Source organism: Rhinolophus sinicus, chromosome 18 (assembly GCF_057876585.1).
Source record: "Rhinolophus sinicus isolate RSI-liver-muscle chromosome 18, RSI-T2T, whole genome shotgun sequence".
Classification (NCBI taxonomy): domain Eukaryota; kingdom Metazoa; phylum Chordata; class Mammalia; order Chiroptera; family Rhinolophidae; genus Rhinolophus; species Rhinolophus sinicus.
In genome coordinates this window covers 4,269,192-4,288,252 of record NC_142518.1, presented here as the reverse complement: position 1 = coordinate 4,288,252, position 19,061 = coordinate 4,269,192, and the positions used below count along the sequence as shown (strand labels likewise).

The 19,061-nt window shown below is 43.5% G+C and overlaps 1 protein-coding gene across 4 annotated transcripts in view; it reads left to right on the top strand.

Annotated features, from left to right (window-relative positions):
* Window positions 1-19,061, top strand: part of ANOS1 (anosmin 1) — a 412,806-nt gene that overhangs the window by 284,116 nt on the left and 109,629 nt on the right. For 3 of the 4 annotated variants that reach the window (XM_074323216.2, XM_074323214.2, XM_019712772.3), the window contains one exon: window positions 8,681-8,728. The exons of the other annotated variant lie outside the window; for it this stretch is intronic. In XM_074323216.2, coding sequence (XP_074179317.2) covers window positions 8,693-8,728 — 36 coding nt within the window. In that variant the 5' untranslated portion in view covers window positions 8,681-8,692. The remainder of the gene's footprint in view (window positions 1-8,680; window positions 8,729-19,061) is intronic. 4 annotated transcript variants of the gene reach the window in all.

The window sequence follows — 19,061 nt, the reverse complement described above, 5'->3', positions numbered from 1 at the left end:
CCTAGAAGGTATTGGTTGTTTGTTGCAAGAAAATACGAAAGTTCTGTCTTTCCTCCAGTGCATATTTGCCCGCCTCTTTATTCTTTGCACATTTGTGCTCACGATAATTTTTCCTTTCAATGCCAAGTCACAGTCTAATTATTGGAAGCATGTTTTAAACGGCAGTTAAGCACAACACGTGTAGAACCAGCAGTGCACACAGCTCAGCTGAAATGGCGATAGCGGGCCCTGCTGTGACCAAGGTCACGTGTGAGAAATGTGGACGCCCCTGTCATGTCTGCTGCCTGACTAACAATGATTGTGTGGCATCCATCACACTTGGGGGTAAGATGCACCCCCACTTCAGCGACAGTCAGATTCCGTGTCTCAATCAGGTGTTCTATCTCAGGATTTTGCCTAGGGTTGTTGAAAAGACATGTCCTGGGTCCAGAGAGGTGGATCCTAGTCACTAATCTGGTTGCCAAAACTTAGCGGCCTTCGCATTCCCACCAAACTTTCTTTCTGTGCTTTGTCTCTAATTACCCTGGATTGTGGGTGTAGTTGGGATACTCAGACGTTGCTGGAGACCCCATATCCCAGGTTGGACAGGACTGGCAGTTGCTATGACGACTGAGCCACAGCTTCACGACTAAGCCCAGTGTCCTGGTGTCAGAAACTGCCACCTCTGCGTTCAGACAGCCACCAAGGGGAATCCCTGAGATTCCCCCAAAGCAGCTGGTGGCAGTCCTGACACCCATGACATTTTGTGTGTTTGGGCTGTAATAACCTTCAACAGGGCAGAAGGTTTGCCTTGGTCGTGTGACAGCAACCACAAAGTGTACTTTCATATCAAACTTTAAAGGGGTCTTTAAGTCTTGTGGTTATAGCCAGAGACCCCAGACCTGTAGGGACCCTTTCGATCTCTCTTCCCTACTCCATCCCTGCTGCTGCTTCTTTTCCCCTCCTCCAGGGGTGTTTTTGCCACCATCACTCAGATGCGAACAAATGGTTAAGGTGAAAGGCAGGAAAGCTTCAAAAGGAAGGGATGGAAACAAGTCGGTGTGGCCGATTGCAATGACCTGCCTCGGAGACAACCTAGGAGCACTTGGAAGCATGGGTTGGTGCACAATGGAGCCATCAGCTATGTCCTGCCAGAGTCGTCACCTTTCCCCATCAGCATCTGTTTCCTTTCTAGACCAGTAGGTGTGGCGATGGGTGGAAGGTTCCTGCAGTTGCGAGAATCCACACACCATTTGCAAGTGAAGTGGTGTCTGAGCACGCCTGCTTTTACTGTCAGCCTCCATCTACACGTTTTCTTGTCTCCGCCACGAGGAGAATGAAACTTACACAGACATTTCTGTATTTGACGGGACAGTTATGTATTACACAGTCATTTGTGGTCTTGAAATCTACTAGGGTTTGATGTGAATTTTGTGGAGACAGCACAACTCACCAGAATTCTCTCCTGATAATAGACATTGTAATACCAGCTGTGGTTTAGAGAATACATGTCAGGTTCTGTGGCGGGTCCCACCACTCTAATTGGGATAGCAAGTAGCAAAAATTCTGTCGCCATCGCATGCTCTCCCACATATAGAATGCATTAGAATATTCCGTGTCAAAATTCATGGTAAAAGATAGTGTTTTCTCCCAGATGGCACTGTCTGGCACATGCTGTCCTATAAATTTTCTTTAGACGACTTTAATTATATGCATCTATAAAAAGATGATTAGCATGATTATTTCTTAAATAATTTGTATGTGGTTGTGAATGCAAGTGTTTGGTCAGTCTTTGCTATCATCATGCCGAATCTCTTGGACAGTTACTCTACAGCAAACAAGATACTGAACCAAACTTCCGAAAAGTTCCAACCGGCGAAGATAAAAATGTGTTCAACTCAGGCTGTTTATTGCCTTCCTTTCAGCTCCTCATGACCGACTGTTCGAGTTTAAATTCCTTCTCTGACCCCCTGTTCCATTCATGGAGTTTTTTCAATCACTGCTATGTGGTAAGGTCGTGAGTGAGCCAACGGTGAGCGAAAGATGGGGTGTATTCAGGGTGGTCACAGGCTGGGGGACAGAGGACCATGAAGCAAAAACAACACGGGTGCACTGTCTCTTATAAACCATGGTAGAATGCATTGGAAGAGAGGTGCAGGGAGCTACTCGGGGGACCCGTTACAGGCAGGGTGTGGGGATCTGGGAAGGCTTCCTGGAGGAAGAGGCATTTGCAATGTCCTGAAAGATGCATGGGAGCTGAGCTGGTGGAGGGAGAAGTGCTGGGTGGAAGGGCGGCAGCTGCACAGTCCTCGGTCCCAATAAGCAGCTAGGCCTGACCAATGAAGGAAAGCAGGTGTGGCCGCGGCCTGCGTTTGGTGGGAGACGTATATCTCCATGGTCCCATATTGTTTTCCTCTGGAATTCAGTTCAGTGTGAGATATTTGTAGAATCCAGAGGGATTTTGTGTGTGTAGAGGCGCAGGGGGAGTGGGAGGAATGGAAAGACCGTTTACTTCCTTACGAAGATGACTCATACCATTGCAAAGAAATCTTACTAATGTAACAAAAAATACATACACACCGCTATTTTTCCTTTTCAGTAGACTCTGTTTCAGAGCGGTTTTAGGTTCACGGCAAAATGGAGGGGAAACTACAGAGATTTCCCATGGACTCCTGCCCCCCACATGTGCACAGCCTCCCCCACTGTCATTATGCCCCCCCAGATGGCACACTGGTTACCACTGAGGAACCCACATTGGCACGTCACTGTCACCCAAAGTGCATAGTTTACGTTAGGGTCGCTCTTGGTGGGGGACGTTCTGTGGGTTTGGACAAATGTGGCATGATATGTTCTCTCCCATTACAGTGTCACACAGATGCATTTCACTGCCCTAAATATCCTCTGAGCTCTGCCTGTTCATCGTCCCTCCACCCCCACCCCTGATCCCCTGATCTTTTTACTCTCTCCATGGTTTTGCTTTTTCCAGAATGTCACAGGGTTGGAATTCTACAGTACGTAGGCTTTTCAGATCGGCTTCTCTCACTTGGTAGCATGCGTTTAAGGTTTCCGAGACATATTTTGAATGAAGGAGACGGTTGAGGTGACCCCTTGCAAAGATTTAAAAACCTGAAAACTATGTAATTTTACTAACAATTGTCACCCCAATAAATTAAAAAAAAAAAAAAAGAAGAAAAAAAAGATTAAAAAAATATATATTTGAAGCCATGGAGATGCCTGCTCTGAATTTTCATGTCCTGACTTCCTCTTTTTGCTGCTGTCGCGTTCATGAGAAACTTCTGAGTGTATTGAGACTAGCAAAGCACATCTTTCAAGTTCTAAATGAAACCAAGTATGTTATTCCAGGGTTCCAAAATGATAGGAAAATATTCGAGGTTCCTAAATTCCTAAATTTTAAAAAACATGTTTAACAAAATTGTCCATTGAGAGTAACAGCTAATTGGAGTTTCACAGGGTTGGGAAAGGCTCTGTCTATCGTGGGTTTTGTGGGATCCTTTCAGTTTTCAATGTTCTGACGTGCTGATCAAACAACAGTTTGATGTATTTTCGAAACTGCAAATTGATGAGTCCTCGTGACTATTCCACAGCTACACCTGGTGATGTTTCAAAAAGTTTGGGCTCTGTTAGAATGCTCTCTTCTCTTTTCAAATGGTTATATACAGATAACTAGTTTTCATTTATCTTTATCCTCTCTTGTGGGTTGTCTTGGAGTGAATGAAGTGTTGTCTTTCCTTGAAGCGTTTGAAGCTTTATTTTCTTTTAAGAAAAAAAAAATATCAAAAGGCTAGAAATGGAGAAACTTTGAAAATGTCATAGAAATAATATCTGGGGGCAGAGGATTGCCCTTATATAAACTCTTTGAAAGTTGGGTTGGCGAGCACTCATGTTTGATCTAGTAAAACCAATAAAATACAGGAAGTAATCTTTATATACTTACAAAAGTCCCGCTGTCTGATCCTTCCAGGAGGTCACGGTGATGATTCGAGACACGAACGTCTTTCTTGCCTAATGTACTTTTTCACTCTTCATTTTGCTGGCTTCCCGCCAGCAGAAAACTTTATTGCAAATACAGTATTTTATTTTTGTTGTCAAGTGGCTTACCTGGGGAAGGCTATTGTGAATCTAAGAACTCCCCCCAGGGCGGGATGTTGAAATGTACTGGCTTCTTGTATTTTTCCATTGCTCACCTGTTCAGAGAGCATTCCAGGTAAGCAGCCTAGGTGGATGGTGCCGTGTCCTCGCACACCTGGCCTAAACACAGGCCGACTTAATTGGGGCTTTACCGACAGTCTCCATGCCCTTAGGTGAGGTTCTTAGAAGTTCTTTGTAGAGATGAATCGTAGGGCCAATGCTGATTGATTGAGGCAAAAGTAGAGGGTAACTGCAAAAGCTTAACGGGTTCAGGGGGGATTGTTTTAAGAAAAACAGGAAACCTCAAACCCAAAAGGGAAATAGAGATGCTTTTTGGGGGAAACGTATATGTGGTGGATTTGTGTGTGTGTGTGTGTGTGTGTGTGTGTGTGTGTATATGTATGTAGAAAATTTCTGCCTGGAAAACTTCATGAATAAATTAGAAAGACAAATGATGCAATGAGGAAGGATATATAATCCAGAACAGAAAAGGTGAAATGCACACACAGTTCCCCTTAAAGGAAATACAATGGCCAATTGAAGGAAATTAGAGCAAAAATATCACCATTGCCGACTTGTCATATTGGCAAACGTGGAAAGACTGCTGCCACCCAGGGAGAAAAAAAGGGATGGCCCTTTCTGGGCCTCACGCATCAGATCAAACCGGTTAGTGCAGAATGAGCTTTTGCCTAAGAGCTGGGAGATTTTAAATCCAGCATTAGTCCTCACTCCTAAAAACAATAATAATGGCAAAACAGCAAAGTAATCTTTTTTTCTGACATCTAACTGTGCATTTTTTTTGCTAAATACTTTACATGGATTATCTTTTTAATCTTTCCAAGCATCCTGTGACATGCTGTCTTCAGTAAAAAAAAAAATTCAATCATAATAATCTTTCATGCTCGCTTGCTATTACCCCCAAGTATTTCTTTCTAATGACAGAGCTTTTTGTTTTACGATTAGTGGGAAATTTTGCTTAAAATGAAAATGCTTTGGTTGAGGAGATGCAGTGATATTAATTCCCTCCCTCCCCACAATGTGAATGACTTATCACCTGGAACTGCGGCTATAGGTTTCTTTCTTATATCGGTAGGCGTTGGAGCCAGTAAGAAGCAATACTGAGTTTCCGACCCGCCAGGCAGTGGAGTTTGCGTTCACAGAGCCGCTGGAGGCAATCGTCCACGGAATTGTTTGTGTTTTGGTTGTTGAGGTTTGGCCATTTTACCTACAATCCAAGGGAACAAGAGCGAACTAAGGAAGGTGTGCCCTGCGCAGAACTCCTCGCAGCTCTAATCCTGTTTCTTTCTTTTTTTACCCTTCTAATATTTACTAAATAAAAAAAAAAGCTTATTTCCAACGATAAGTCAAAATCCACTATAATCTGCTTTCTACCTATTTCCTGAATGAATCTCTCCTCTCCTCTGCCCAACCCATCAGTGTGATACCCTGTTGCCTGAACGTAGCATATGCAGGACGGTCGGACCCCTTCTTACCTCTCCTTCCAAGGTCATCGATCCGGGAATTCCTTCAAAGCCGAGGGAGAGCTGTAAACTCACCCTCTGGTTAACTGTATTCACAGTTGAGTTTCCCCATTGACTTCCTGACGGTGGATGTTTTAGTTGGATATGTGGACCCCCAGTCTCTTATGTGTGACATGGGTAAATAAACGAAGCTTGTTCCATGGTAGGGGTGGAATATATCAGGCACCAAAGCAGGTGCCTGCGGTATAGATGTGGTTGAGAGTATAATAATGACATTTTTGATGATAGCCGCGTCAGAGGCTTATTACCCCATTGGTAATATCTTTGTCAACCACTAGTTTGGGGCAGGCAGCAGTGGCCATGCCTACCTTTGCAACCCCAGTCACCCGCATGTGGCCTTTGACGGATGTCATCTCGGAGAGAACCAGGAGCGCGTCTGGTTGCTAAGTGTCAAACATTCAAGCAAAGCGAAACCAGGAAGCCGTTTCCTGGACCACACTGCAGTTTGGGGGCGAAGACTTAGATCAAAGGGAAGGTCTCCCATGGCGGAGGAGAGTACCGTCCATCTCCCGAGAGCACTACAACACATGCAGTGGCAGCTAGGGGCTCCCTTCTCTCCTGCAGAGGTCCTGCCCATCTGCCCAGGAAAAGAAGGACCTGGGAGGGCAGGAGATGGAAGCTGGTCCAATGGCGCGGTTTCCAGAGCAAGTACAGGACCTTCTGACTGGAGTCCAGGAGGCTGCAGGTGCTCAGACAGGGACCCTCCAAGGTCACGTGACCCAGTCTCCAAGGTCGGAGCCCATTTGCTTCAGCCCTGAGTCTCTCTAGGAGGTTCCTCACTGCTTTCCATCGCTGGGTCGTGAGCCCGGAGCGCTGAAGTCAGGGCCAGGAGGCGCTCTGACAGATGTGGTCCTAGGATGTCCCAGCGGGAGACATCATGCCCAGGGCACACAGGAAAGACCCTTTCTGGAAAAGATGATGAAGGGGGCTCTCGCTTGGGAAGTTCTCCAAAGTGGCCTGGGCCCTGCTCTCACCTTCTCCATAACGTGCTTTGCAGGGTCTGGCCCCTGCTTTCTGCAGTTATCACCCTGTTTACAACCACACCTCAGCCGGCGTCACCCCCCTGTGAACTCTGCATTTGTCACCAAAGCAAGGACTCCTTTTATGGGACATCAATCTGTACATAATGCTCTCTTTCCTGTACTCTTTCTACTGACGCTTCATTTCCAGTAACTGAACCGTGTCCACTATTTGTCCAGCTTTGGCTGGTACTCAATCTAATTATTTCTCCGCCGCAAACCCTGCCAGAAATCAGACTGAATCTTGTCCCAGGCTGTCCCTGGGCTCCTCCAGCTCCACTCCTCGCTGGTCTGACCCAAGAACACTGATCTTGGGGCGCTGAGGGCTCAGTAAGGCTGCCTGGGACTCTGTCGGGGGATGGGGAGGGAGGTGCCGGATGAACTGGACTCAGAGGGATGGATGGCAGTTGGGGGAGTTGAGGCCGCAAGGGGCCGTTAGGGACATAGGGCAGAGAGCTTTTCATAGTGAAAGCCTCACATCAGGACTGAGACCTTTTAGCCTACACAGAAGAGGAAAATCCCTCATCCTGTACAGTTGCGATCTATCCGGGGGTCTTGGGAATCCTACGTTATTAAGATCCTATATGATTATGTATTATTAATCCTATATTCCTGGGAATGGGATATGTTAAGGTATGTTACTGGGAGTGGAAGACAAACATGTGGCCTGTCCATACAGTAGAATTTGAGAATCAAAAAGACGGACGTTCTGATGTATGTGACACCATCAATGAAGCAAAACTATTGTACCATTTAGCGTAGTGTAAAATATGCTGAAAAGAGAGAAGCCAGACACAGGAGACCACATATTGAATGGTTGCATTTACACGAAATGTCCAAAGTAGGCCAATCTATAGAGAAAGAAAGTAGATTAGTGGTGGCCAGGGCCTGGGGAAAGAGGACAGAATCGGGTGTGACTACTAAATAGGGACGGGTTTCTATCTGGGTTGGTGAAAATGTTCCAAATGAGTGATGGATCGTTGCAGACTCTAGTGGATATACTAAAAACCATTGAATTGTATACTTTCCATAAGTGCTTTTTATGTGAATTATGTATCTCAATAAACGTGTATAAAATATTTTTAAAAACGACGTTATTGGGTTGATTTTTTCCCCTTAACTGCACACGCAATAATATTCTATCCATACTGACTTTCTTAAAATTGAAAGTTTAGAGGTTCAAGCAAGAAAGCAGCTATTTTATCTCGTACCCGCCCTGAACTTCAAAGACCTGGAGTTCACAGCATCTTCATTATTGGGTCATGGTTTCTTCTTCCTCTGCCAACAGCCTCGCACAATCTGATTTAAAATATCGCAACCAAAGGAAAAAAAAGTGACGCAAATCTTAGTCACGTAGAACTAAGATTCTAGGCAAACATTCAAATGTGAGGGGTAAGAAATCATAGTCTTAATATTTGTTTTCTATCAAGGGAACATCAAGCCATGCTGAGTGGTTTATGAATATTATTTCAGTTACTCATTCCAGTGACCTCATACGTGAGATATTGTCGATTTGCTTTACAGATGGATAAACTGAGGCACAGGGGTAGTTCGTCCCTCATCCTTGTAAAAGGTCAAGAGAAGCCTTTACACGTGAGATCTGATTCCCCAGCTCAAACTCTTGTTACTGTGAATTGGTTGGGATCAGCCTGCAACTTGTAAATTTACTAAAACCACTTACGCTGAAAGAAAGGTCTACGTGTTCATTTTCCCTGGTGGTCGGTATTGCATTGCTCAGCACACCTTGAGACATGGCTCACTTTTACACAACTCGAAATCTTTTGATTTTATATGTCCGTCTTTATTTATACCATGAAGTGAAGGACAAAGCTGGACTTACATGTTTTATCTTAGGGAGAGAGAAACCTATCAGGATGGCAGCATCGGTCTTTTGTTAACGCAACTGTTTAAAAATTATGTTGACATACACGTGCGTGTACTTTTCAGTTCGAAACTTATTTCATGAGTCAATATTTATTTTTCTTTTTGCAGAACAATGGTTCCATGGTTTGGTGCCAGAATCACAAGCAATGTTCTAAGGTATGTTTCTTATGACCCCATCAATACTGTATTCAAGAAAGAACAGACTTGGGATTTAGGAGTAAATATAGAGGAACAAGAAGCTGGAAAGGTAGTGCAGAGAAATAACATGTACCCTTCACACCCAGTTCCGCCAGTGGTTACACGTTATGCGTTTGTAGAACGATATCAAAAGCAATACCAATTGATATTGGTACGATGTATATAGTTCTAGGAGGTTTTATCACATGTGTATTATCAGTCATTGTCGCCACCAAGGCAATCAAGGTACCGTATTTTGCCGTGTATAATGCACACCCACATTTTTGGCCCAAACTTAGGGGGGAAAAAAAAAATCTTTCGTTTTAATATTTTAATTCAAAATTTTATTTGTTTACATTTGGTACTTGTTTTTTGTGTGACAAAGAAACTTTAGCATTTTTAAAAACGTATTATGGTATAAGAAATTGTATGGAACAAATAATTACAAAACACAAGAACAGATACAAGGTACAAGAAATTTTATGTATCGGGGACACATTTACGATATTTACACATCCTAGAAGGCCAAGAACTCTTCGTAGTTGCAAGTTCATTCTAAGTTCAATAAAAGCAATTGTCGTATTTCATTCAGAGTATTATCTTGCATACAGATATCGTTATTGATTTCTAGAGTTACACTTTTCACGCATAAGCATAAATAAAATAATTAAAAACATTTATATAGATATGGAATTAGTACTATCCCTGTGTAATGTGGATCCTTATTTTTCCCTCACAAATTTGGGCAAAAAAGTGCATTATACACGGCAAAATATGGTACATGTATCAATATTTGTGTCTACTACCTTATTTGTCTCTTTATTTTGTAACTTTTTAAAATCAAAAACACAAGTTTAAGGAGAAAACATCTTCCAGTTAGACCAGAAGAGTTAATACATTCTACTTACCTGTGTTATTTTTTTATGTAGTTTGTTTATGTGAAGGAATTACTGGTTAAATAATTTCATCCTTTAAGCAAATAGTCTCTTTTCCATTTTGGGGTATTTCATGTTGCATACACATATTGTAAAGTTGTCGTTATATTCATTTATATGTTCAATAGCACACATTTCTTACCTCAGTCCCCAAACATCACAATATGACAGCACTTTAGCTCCAGTCTAGACGTAGGTTTTACATTCAGATTATATAAATCAGTGAAGGTTAAACTTGCTAAAGATATTGGAGCAACTTTGGAACAACCATAATAGCATTTGATGGGATTTATTTCACGGCTATTACTATTAGACCTAAAATTGAAGCATTTCTTTATTTTATAACCAAAATTTCACCAGAGCAATACACAATAACACTAAAATAGTATACTCATAAAGAATGTTATTACTTTGAAAGGTCTGTCAAGCTCATTGTCTCAAAGTATATGTAGAATAATATTCCTAAACCTAACACTTTTATTATAATGAAAAATTACCACATTCATGCATGCACTGTGTCGTTTACTACACATGAATGTTATTAAAAATGGAACAGAATTGTTATGTGAATGTGAAGTAATGTGGTGAAAATAAGCTTGCTTCGTTCTCACTCTCTAGATCCTGAGCAGAAATGAAATGTCTGGGTTATGATCCTTTTACTCTTTTTATATAATATCATAAGCGTTTGCTCCCATAAGACATTGTCTGGTATCTTTTAGCTTAGTCCTCCCTTATCCACAGTTTCAGGAACCTGCCATCCACCTTTGTCTGAAAATGGGACATTCCAGAAGTAAATAATTTGTAAGTTTTAGACCGTGTGCCCTTCGGAGTGTTGTGGTAAAATCTTGGGCTGTCCTGCTGCATCCCACCTGGGATATGACTCACCTGTTTGTCCCAAGTATCCATGCTCTACACCCTACACACCTATTGTCACTTAGTAGCCGTCTATCAGATTGGTTATCAGAGACGGAAAGACTACAGTCACGTAATTTTCACTACGGTGTATTGTTACAGTTGTTCTATTTTATTATTAGTTGTTCATCTTCTAGTGTGGCTAATTCATAAATTAAACTTTATCATGGGTACCTGTATGTATAGGAAAAAAGATAGTATATTCAACGTTCAGTACTATCCATGGTTTCAGGCATCCACTGGGCGTCTTGAAATGTTTCCCAGGTGGATGGGTGGGGGTGCTGCTATAATTGTTCTTCAAGTGGAGTTTCGGGTAATTTGTTTATATCATCATTGCAGGAAAAAAATATACACACACGCACGTGTGTATTATATATATTACATATATTATAATATACACTATATATATGTTTATATAGTTGCCATGAAGCTAACTAAATTTCGTAAGTGTGCTTTTGTGTTGTTTTGTATTACTTGGGTATTACGTACATATAATTTGTTGTATCAGTATTATTTGTCATTTATGCACCCGTTTTCTTCTTATCCCATCAATAAATTAATTCTTTTTACTTACGCTAGAAATGTACACACTTGAAAGTAGTTCATTTCAACTACTATGAAAATAGCCTAATTAAAGAAAATTGCAGCACCAACGGACTGCACGTTGTTAAACCATATTTTTGTAATTGGACGATCAAGGCTGCCATGGGAGACCGACTTTTACAAGAAAAGAAATCAATTCCTTTTGCCTGAAAGGGAGAAGGAGGCAATAAGCCACAGCTAACTCCATCAGAAGCTTGAATATATTACGACTATATTACGAAGCTGACATAAATTTAAGGGTTGTCTTTAATCTGAATCCTTGGGAAGGAATCTTACACGTTACACAAAATCGATCTCCTTTGGATGTTTGCATCACTGGGTACCTTTACGGATAAGTAGAATTTGTATTTCTTTAGAGATTCATGAGACACGTGTAGGCTTTTCCTTGAAATCTTTAGGTTAATGACCTGAACGGTGAATGAAAGTAACTCCTTTACCTGTGGGGACATTGAGGCACATACGTAGCTCATAGTGGTCCTGGAATCATCCAGAACATGGGTAGAAGCGTCCTCAAGTTTGGAGCACTGTCCCCTCTGTTCTATTGCATGGAGATCAGTGACTTGAAAAACCATCTCGAACAAATACTGCGACAGAAGAGTCAAACACAAAACAAAAACAAAAAACAAAAAAACCCAGAACTAATGTTGATGGTATAACTTTCTGAAGATGTGTCAAAAGATCAGGCTTATGTAATGTGTTATAGAAACCGCACACTTTCTAGTCATTTCTGGTTACTCTCTGCAAAGCCTGTCCCCTTCAGAATCCCTTCAGCATGTTATCTGTTATTCCCATCTAACTGTATCCCCCCGCCTTGTCCAGTCTGCCCTCACCTCTTACCTGGGCTAATCCATGGGCATCCTGTGGGGTCTCCCTGCTGCTTCTCTTGTCCTAAGTGCCTGTTTGAAAGACCCTTTAAAACACAGCAGCTGAGTCGTGCTGCTACCTGCTTTACACCTTTGGATGTCCCCCCACCGTCCCCCATCCTGCTCAGACTAAAACATCGGCTCTGTGTAACCTTGCTTCCCCGGTCACCCTACCAGCCGTTTACAAGCCTCGTTGCCTGTACCACACCCTGACATGACATCATATGCTTCTTCCTTTATCTGCTGAGAATCCGTCTCCTTCACCAGAAAGTCAGCTACGTGGGGGCATCGGCTCTGTTCTCCCTGTTGTCTGAGGTGTTCTCAGAGCCTAGAATGGTGTTTGCTGCAGAGTAGGTGCTCAACACGTGCTTGTGATGAGTGAGTGAAACCCACACATTCCATAGCTTCCTCCCCAAAGGACACAATTCCTGCATTACCTCTGAGCGTGAAGTAATACGCAATCCATTTTGCGTCAGTGTGCCTTAGCGTGATTATGTATCATTCACTGGGAAAATCTGCGCGCTTTTCCTGCACTGATACCAGCACAGTAGAATCAGCACCATGTAAACGCAAGGGTCTTGAGCACCATTTAGTTCCTGGATAACACGGAGTAGTGACTTCTTGTCCAGCAAAGGTGGGGAGGCTGGTGGGTCTTCACCTGGGGTGATTTTGCTCCCCAGGGGACATTTGGTTATGGTAGTAGACATTTGGGGTTGTCACCGCTGGTATTTGGTACGCTATTGGCATCCAGTGGACGAAGGATCGTGGCTGTGTTCCAATACAACTTTTTCTGTGGACACTGAAATTTGAATTTCATAGACTTTTCATCTGTGGTGACATTGTATCATTTTCTCAACCACTGGGAAATGTAAGACTAGTTCTTAGCTCACTGGCTGTACCGAAACAGGTGCCGGGCTAGACCTGGCCGTTTGCCACAGTGCACACAGTGCACCAATCTTTCTTGTATGGCACTGCGTTCACGCCTGTGAAAGCACACTAAAACGAAACAACACGGTTGGCATTCTTCTGTCTTTACACAGACATATCTTGATGTATGGACAGTTAAAAGGGGACAGCTTCTGACATCGTGGTTGGTTGTGTGGTGAGGATTTGCTGAATGAAGGAAGGAATGAACGGGGAACGACAGTAAGAAAGTGTCCAACGTCCATTTTCTGAAACGTCCATGTGAATATGTCATTACTCGAGCCAGCAAGAATTGAGAAAGACGTCACAGTGGGCAAAATGAAAGGATTTCTGGGTGTCCTCTCTGTTACCCCCTTCTGGGTTGTCTGCCTTGGTGGCTGTCTTGCAGCCGTTTTCCTACTCTGTAAATGGTAGAACGCAGATCATAATGTAGGTGACTCTTGTCTGTGGAAATGCAAATGAATTACGTCCACGGGAGTGCAATGGACACCTACCCCGTGCATAGCTCTTCTGCAGCTGTTTGTTGGTCCATTCCCACATTCCTTACTTGTGGGACCTTGTTAACATTCCTTGGATTTCTCCTTTGACCCAGATGCAACACATTCCTGGTTCTTGCAGTATTGCATGAGTTGAATCAGATCAGGGACACACCAGGTTATGTTTGCACGAGAGTCATACGGTTACTTCATAGGCGATTGCTCCTTTAACATCATGCTCAGCTGCCTTGCAAACATTGCATCTGCCTGTGGCCGTCTTGGTGACAGCCCACGTGTGTCTGGGGAGCAAGCATGCTCGCCCTTCTCCTTTTGGGGGTGATAAGTCCCTCCCTTGACGTTTGTCTCCCATTTGGTTTTGAGGCTATGTGCTGAAAAGCAGTGATTTAGGGCCCAGTGTTGGTGCAGTGGTATGTAGCTTTGATCTCAGTGGGAGTTCGGTTCTTATAAGGGCTGTAACTCCAAATTCTTAGTCATTTCCCAGGTTTATTCAGAGCCAAATTTAGAAGTGAGGAAGATTGGTTTTGCTTGTATGAACATCTGGACGGCTTCATGTGACATCTGTGAAATTTACTGGATAAGGGTCAGACCTCTGAAACACAACCGAATGTGATTGTTGAAGGTTTTGTGTTTTGTGTTAGATGCTTTCTCTGATTTATGTGGTAACAACTGTAAATCCATACAGCCCAAGGAAAATACACTTAAAGGGGGACCGTGACAACTCAGGCACATATGGAAATGCATTATGTTGAATATCCTTTATTTCTTTGCAATTCTACAAAACAATGGATCAGAATTACAGATGTTTTATCTACTGTAAAACACTTAAAGCCTATTGTAATACTTACTGATGTTCATACGATTTCCCCTGACTTTATATAATCAATGTCCAGGACGATGGACGTTGTACATTGAGATTCTCTTGTCCAAAATATGGATATCTTTTGGAAATTACCAATAATTGCATAGGTGGAGCCACCATTGACAATGATTGTCAAGAGGGCTGTAGGGGGAAGAAAAAGAACTATAGGTTTGTGCGCTGGAAGAAAGAGCCTCTTACAGAAATCCTCTCAAATAGGATAATTAATTCCTATGACTTTGGACACCACTGCTATTGTTTCCATCAGGAAAGACCATGGCAGAGAGTAAATAGGATGTGAGGGTCTGGGAAGAGAAGAGAGAACTATTCTATTATCTCCTTAGGCCAGTGGTGGAATTATAATTTGTGTGGAATGCATATGAAAAGAAATTGTGAGGTGTGTTCATGTTTGGCTAATGTTCTCTTGAGAAAGCAATCTGCATATACAATATTATATCAGCATGATTCATAACAAGTGTCAAATGCAAATCTGTCTGACTGGCCTATCGCAGCATGCCCATAAACGGCAGGATTTAAGTCCCCCAGTGACTGTAATGTGAGCCATTGTCTTTTGTGCTTACCAAGAGGTGACACCTGCCTTAAGGGACACTTGCGCTCTTGAATGTCAGCTTATAGGTGGTTAGAAATCTGCAAGCTTGAGTGAGGGCTTAGATGGACAACAGCCTTCTCAGGTACTGCCTCCCACATCAAGTGGATATCGTCTCGGATAGAAAGGCAGAAATGGGGCGGGGGGGAGAGAGATGTGAGAGAATGTGAAGCAGACAAAACCCAGAAGAACTTACAAATGAGGTAGCTAACTAAACACCCAGTGTGCAAACCTCATTTCATCCATGGTGAGGAATGGTGCAGCCGGCGTCCAGCAGGGTGCCTTCTAGCGATAGCGCAGGTGGATGGGGGAGTTAACCATTTAAACAGTTAGAGCTGTGCTGCACTCCTGCCTCTGTCACGGCCTCGCAGTTCTAAGTGGAACCTCCAGCATTCCAGCTGTGTGGACGGGAGTCACTCATTGGCTTTCCCTCACCGGATTCTTGAGGTAAATGTCCCCTGCCCTCACGCTGGGAACTTTCATCAAACATATTAGTGTGCTTTTGGGTGATATTCGTGTGCAGTCGCTATTTAGAACAGCCCAGGGGTTTTCCGCTGAAAACTAGCCTTGCTGCTGAAAAAACCAGCAAAGCTTCCTGGCCAGGCTCTTCGCACCATGAATACGTGAGGGAAAGAACAGGCGCTTATTTAGGGTCCCACTCAATGTGGGGCATATTAATAGCCCAATGTCATTCTGATTTTCCGTGTTCATTTTCCTGGGTGTCAGACTCTCACCTGCTGCAAACGTCCAAGTGAAGACAGGTGGGAGGGAAACACCACCTCCCTGTAAATCCTCATGCTCACCCTTTCCTAACCTTTTACTGTGAATTGGTCCTCCCTTCGCTGAAAGACGAGGCCAGTGAAATTTCTTCTCTGGTTCGTGATGGAAGAAGGGCTCCTGAAAGCTGGTTTAGGAAGGGAACCCGTTTTGAACAAATGAAAAGCATGTCAGCCAGGGCCCATTACGGGGACCCCGGATGAGCTCTGATTGCTTGAAGATGTTGGGTTTCATCAACGGGCACAAAGCCTCAGCACCCACTCAAGGGAGCTGCCATGCTGTAGGGAGGAGACAGCTTTGGATTTCAGTGCCTGGATGGGCAGAATGGCATTATGTTGTGTTATCCTCCCTTCCTCAAAGAGGGTTTCTGTCAAAATATTATTCTCTACTGGGGTGAAACCTCTCACTGGAATTTAGGGGTCGGCAGTGGCTTTTCTGTTCCATTATTTTGACTCCATGCCATTGGCAATTCTTCACCTGAGGGTGAAGCCTATTTGTTGTACCTACCGTGTTTCCCTGAAAATAAGACCGAGCCGGACCATCAGCTCTAATGTGTCTTTTGGAGCAAACATTAATATAAGACCTGGTCTTATATTATGTTAGATAAAACCCGGTCTTATATTACAGTAAAATAAGACCGGGTCTTACATTAATTTTTGCTCCAAAAGACGCATTAGAGCTGATGGTCCAGCTGGGTCATATTTTCGGCGAAACAAGGTAGTGGCACACAGGAATTCCTCTTAGAACCCTAACTTGTGTTTGTGCACAAGCCGTCTCGGAAACATCAGGTCTCTATGTTTTTGAAGAGAGCAGTCATTACAGGCAAATGAATCTAGGTTTGAATTTCAACTCTCTTTTTACCGGGTGAACAAGGGTACACTCTTGCCGGGTACCTTTCCTGATAGAAGCACGATAGGTTAGTTGTGAACTAGAATCATTCTCCTTTCTCGTGAGTTTTTCCTTTTTACCTACGTGATTCGGAAGAGCCTCTCTTACCTTCTAAATAATCACGTTCAACTACCTTGGCATTTTGCAGCTAGCTTGGGCCCGAGAACTTGCTTGTAAGATCTGTTGCTGAACGCGTGGTAGTCTTTGTGTGATTTGAAGACTCTGTGTGTGTGTGTGTGTGTGTGTGTGTGTGTGTGTGTGTGTGTGAAATATCTAAACTGGACATTTATTTTACAGTCTTTTGCACCCTACAATTATTGTAGTCATGCTGTATGGATATGCAATTGAGATCATACCTTCTGTTTCCTTCTGGATTGGAAAAGAGGATGATTTTTTCTAAAGAGGACCTTTGGCAAGTCCCCCCTTCGCCATTGATGCTTCTCTAGGCAGAGGTCTCATGACCTTTTTTTCAGACAAAGATCCTCGTGAGGCTCTTTAATTTTCACAGTGGCTGTCAGCCCTAACAGCAGTTCTGCAAGCTATGAAATGACAATGACATGTCAACAAAGCCACTGCACTGCTGACACTTGCCAAGGAGCATCAAACTCATGGTTTCCTTGTGGTACCAAAAGGCACCCGAGAGAAACCATATTTACACACGTCTGCTGGATATATAGTTTCCAGATGCTCTGCAGGCTATGCCTTGATTACAAGACGCAACCGTGTAGCGTCCCCGTCTCAAACTCATCCCGTAACGAGTGGCTTTCACTGACTCCCAAGTTGCTATAATGTAAAGTGTGTGGTGTTCTCAGAACACTATTGCACAACCCCAGCCACTCAGGTCCCTCTGAGGAATTGCTAAGGTCCTCGGTCTGTTGGTCCACGCGATGTTTGGGAGGGAATATGGAAAGACATCTATTCTGCTCGCAGCATCGGTACTAATTATGCTTTCTCTGGAAAACGGGGAATGTGTTAGGCTATGGGTCCTGTGGGTTTTGTAACCGGTAGTGTCCCCCCACCCTTAGAATTGGCTGTGTGGCAGTGAAAAGATAAAATAACCTGTCTTCGACAAAGCACACCCGCTTTATTCCTGACTCCACGTGTTCATTTAACGTCCCAGTTTTTATTTTTGTTTCCCTTTATCTCATTGTTCCCACCCATTTCAGAATTGCATTCTGGCTGTATCATATGGGTTTTTGTAAATTGTCTTGACTCCCTTTAACATGGAGAAATGCCATAGATCAATCCATACAATAATAAACAACTAGAAAGGTGTCATATTGTAGCTGAAACTTGCCTGATACGTTCTTTAGCTTCCTCAACCATTTTATCCACAATTTCGTGGTTAGTTGAGATGAGGTGACAAGACACCTATACTCCTAGCAGTGGCCTTCCAGCTGGGTAGGGTTGGTTTGGCATCCTACTGTCATCGGAAAGAAGCGAGGGTGGCCTCTTGTGACTTAGGGAACCGCGGTGACTGGGCAGAGGCAACAAGAAAGTACCATTTAAGTGACAAAACCAGGGAGTGCGGCGTAAACTTGTTCTGATGGGAGATGAGGTAAGTGGAACAAAGGTGAAAGGCTTTTGTTCGCATGTGCCATTTGGAGCCAAAGGGGTTTGGCCTTGCCTTCACAGATCTCAAGTCACAAATAGCAGAGGTCAAAGAATCGTCTTTAAACCTACACAATACAGAAAGGACTTCTCTCAACTGGGTCTTTTCAGAGTGTAGCTACCAGTGTGGGTGAGTTCATTTTCCATTTGTGTGAGGGAAGAAATGACATAGTGTGTGCGTTGCAAAGCACTCTCTCTCCCGCCCCCACCCTCTATTTTTATTATTATTAGCAGTAAATATTTATGTTGATTTCTGTGAAGGACTTTCTCAATCTGCCTTAGGTCATGGGAGCCCGTATTGAAAATCTAAGCATGAGAGATAGACATGTATAAACTAGGTGTCACCTTCTCAAGAATACAATGCAAAGCCCGCTCAGCAGAGTGGGGGCGTCACGGCGGATGTGATTTTCATTCTTCCCAGAGCTCACGGCAGCGTGTGTATATTCATGTTTGAAGGCAGGTTGAGGAGAAGGCTGAGCTGAACAGGAGAAATTTGCTGGTGGTTAGAAAGACGGGATCGCATGGCATTGCCTCCCCAAACAACACGCATGTTAAGTTATTACAAGTGACTAATGTTCCACACAGGGAACACTGTTTACAGGACTGTGAGAGCCGTGGGCCAGGACCAGCCTCACAGTATATACACAACGACCGTTTTAGGGTTCGGTCTTTCACAGGCTTGTTTCACGTGCCTGGGTGGGAGCGTTGTCACGAGAAGGGGGCGCTGCCCAGCTCTCCCTTCAACCCGGCTTGCCTGGGTTCTCTGGCGGAGCTTTGGACGGCCCCTCACTCCCGGTTCTCACAGCCGCAAGGTTGAACTTGGGTGGTTGCAAATGAAA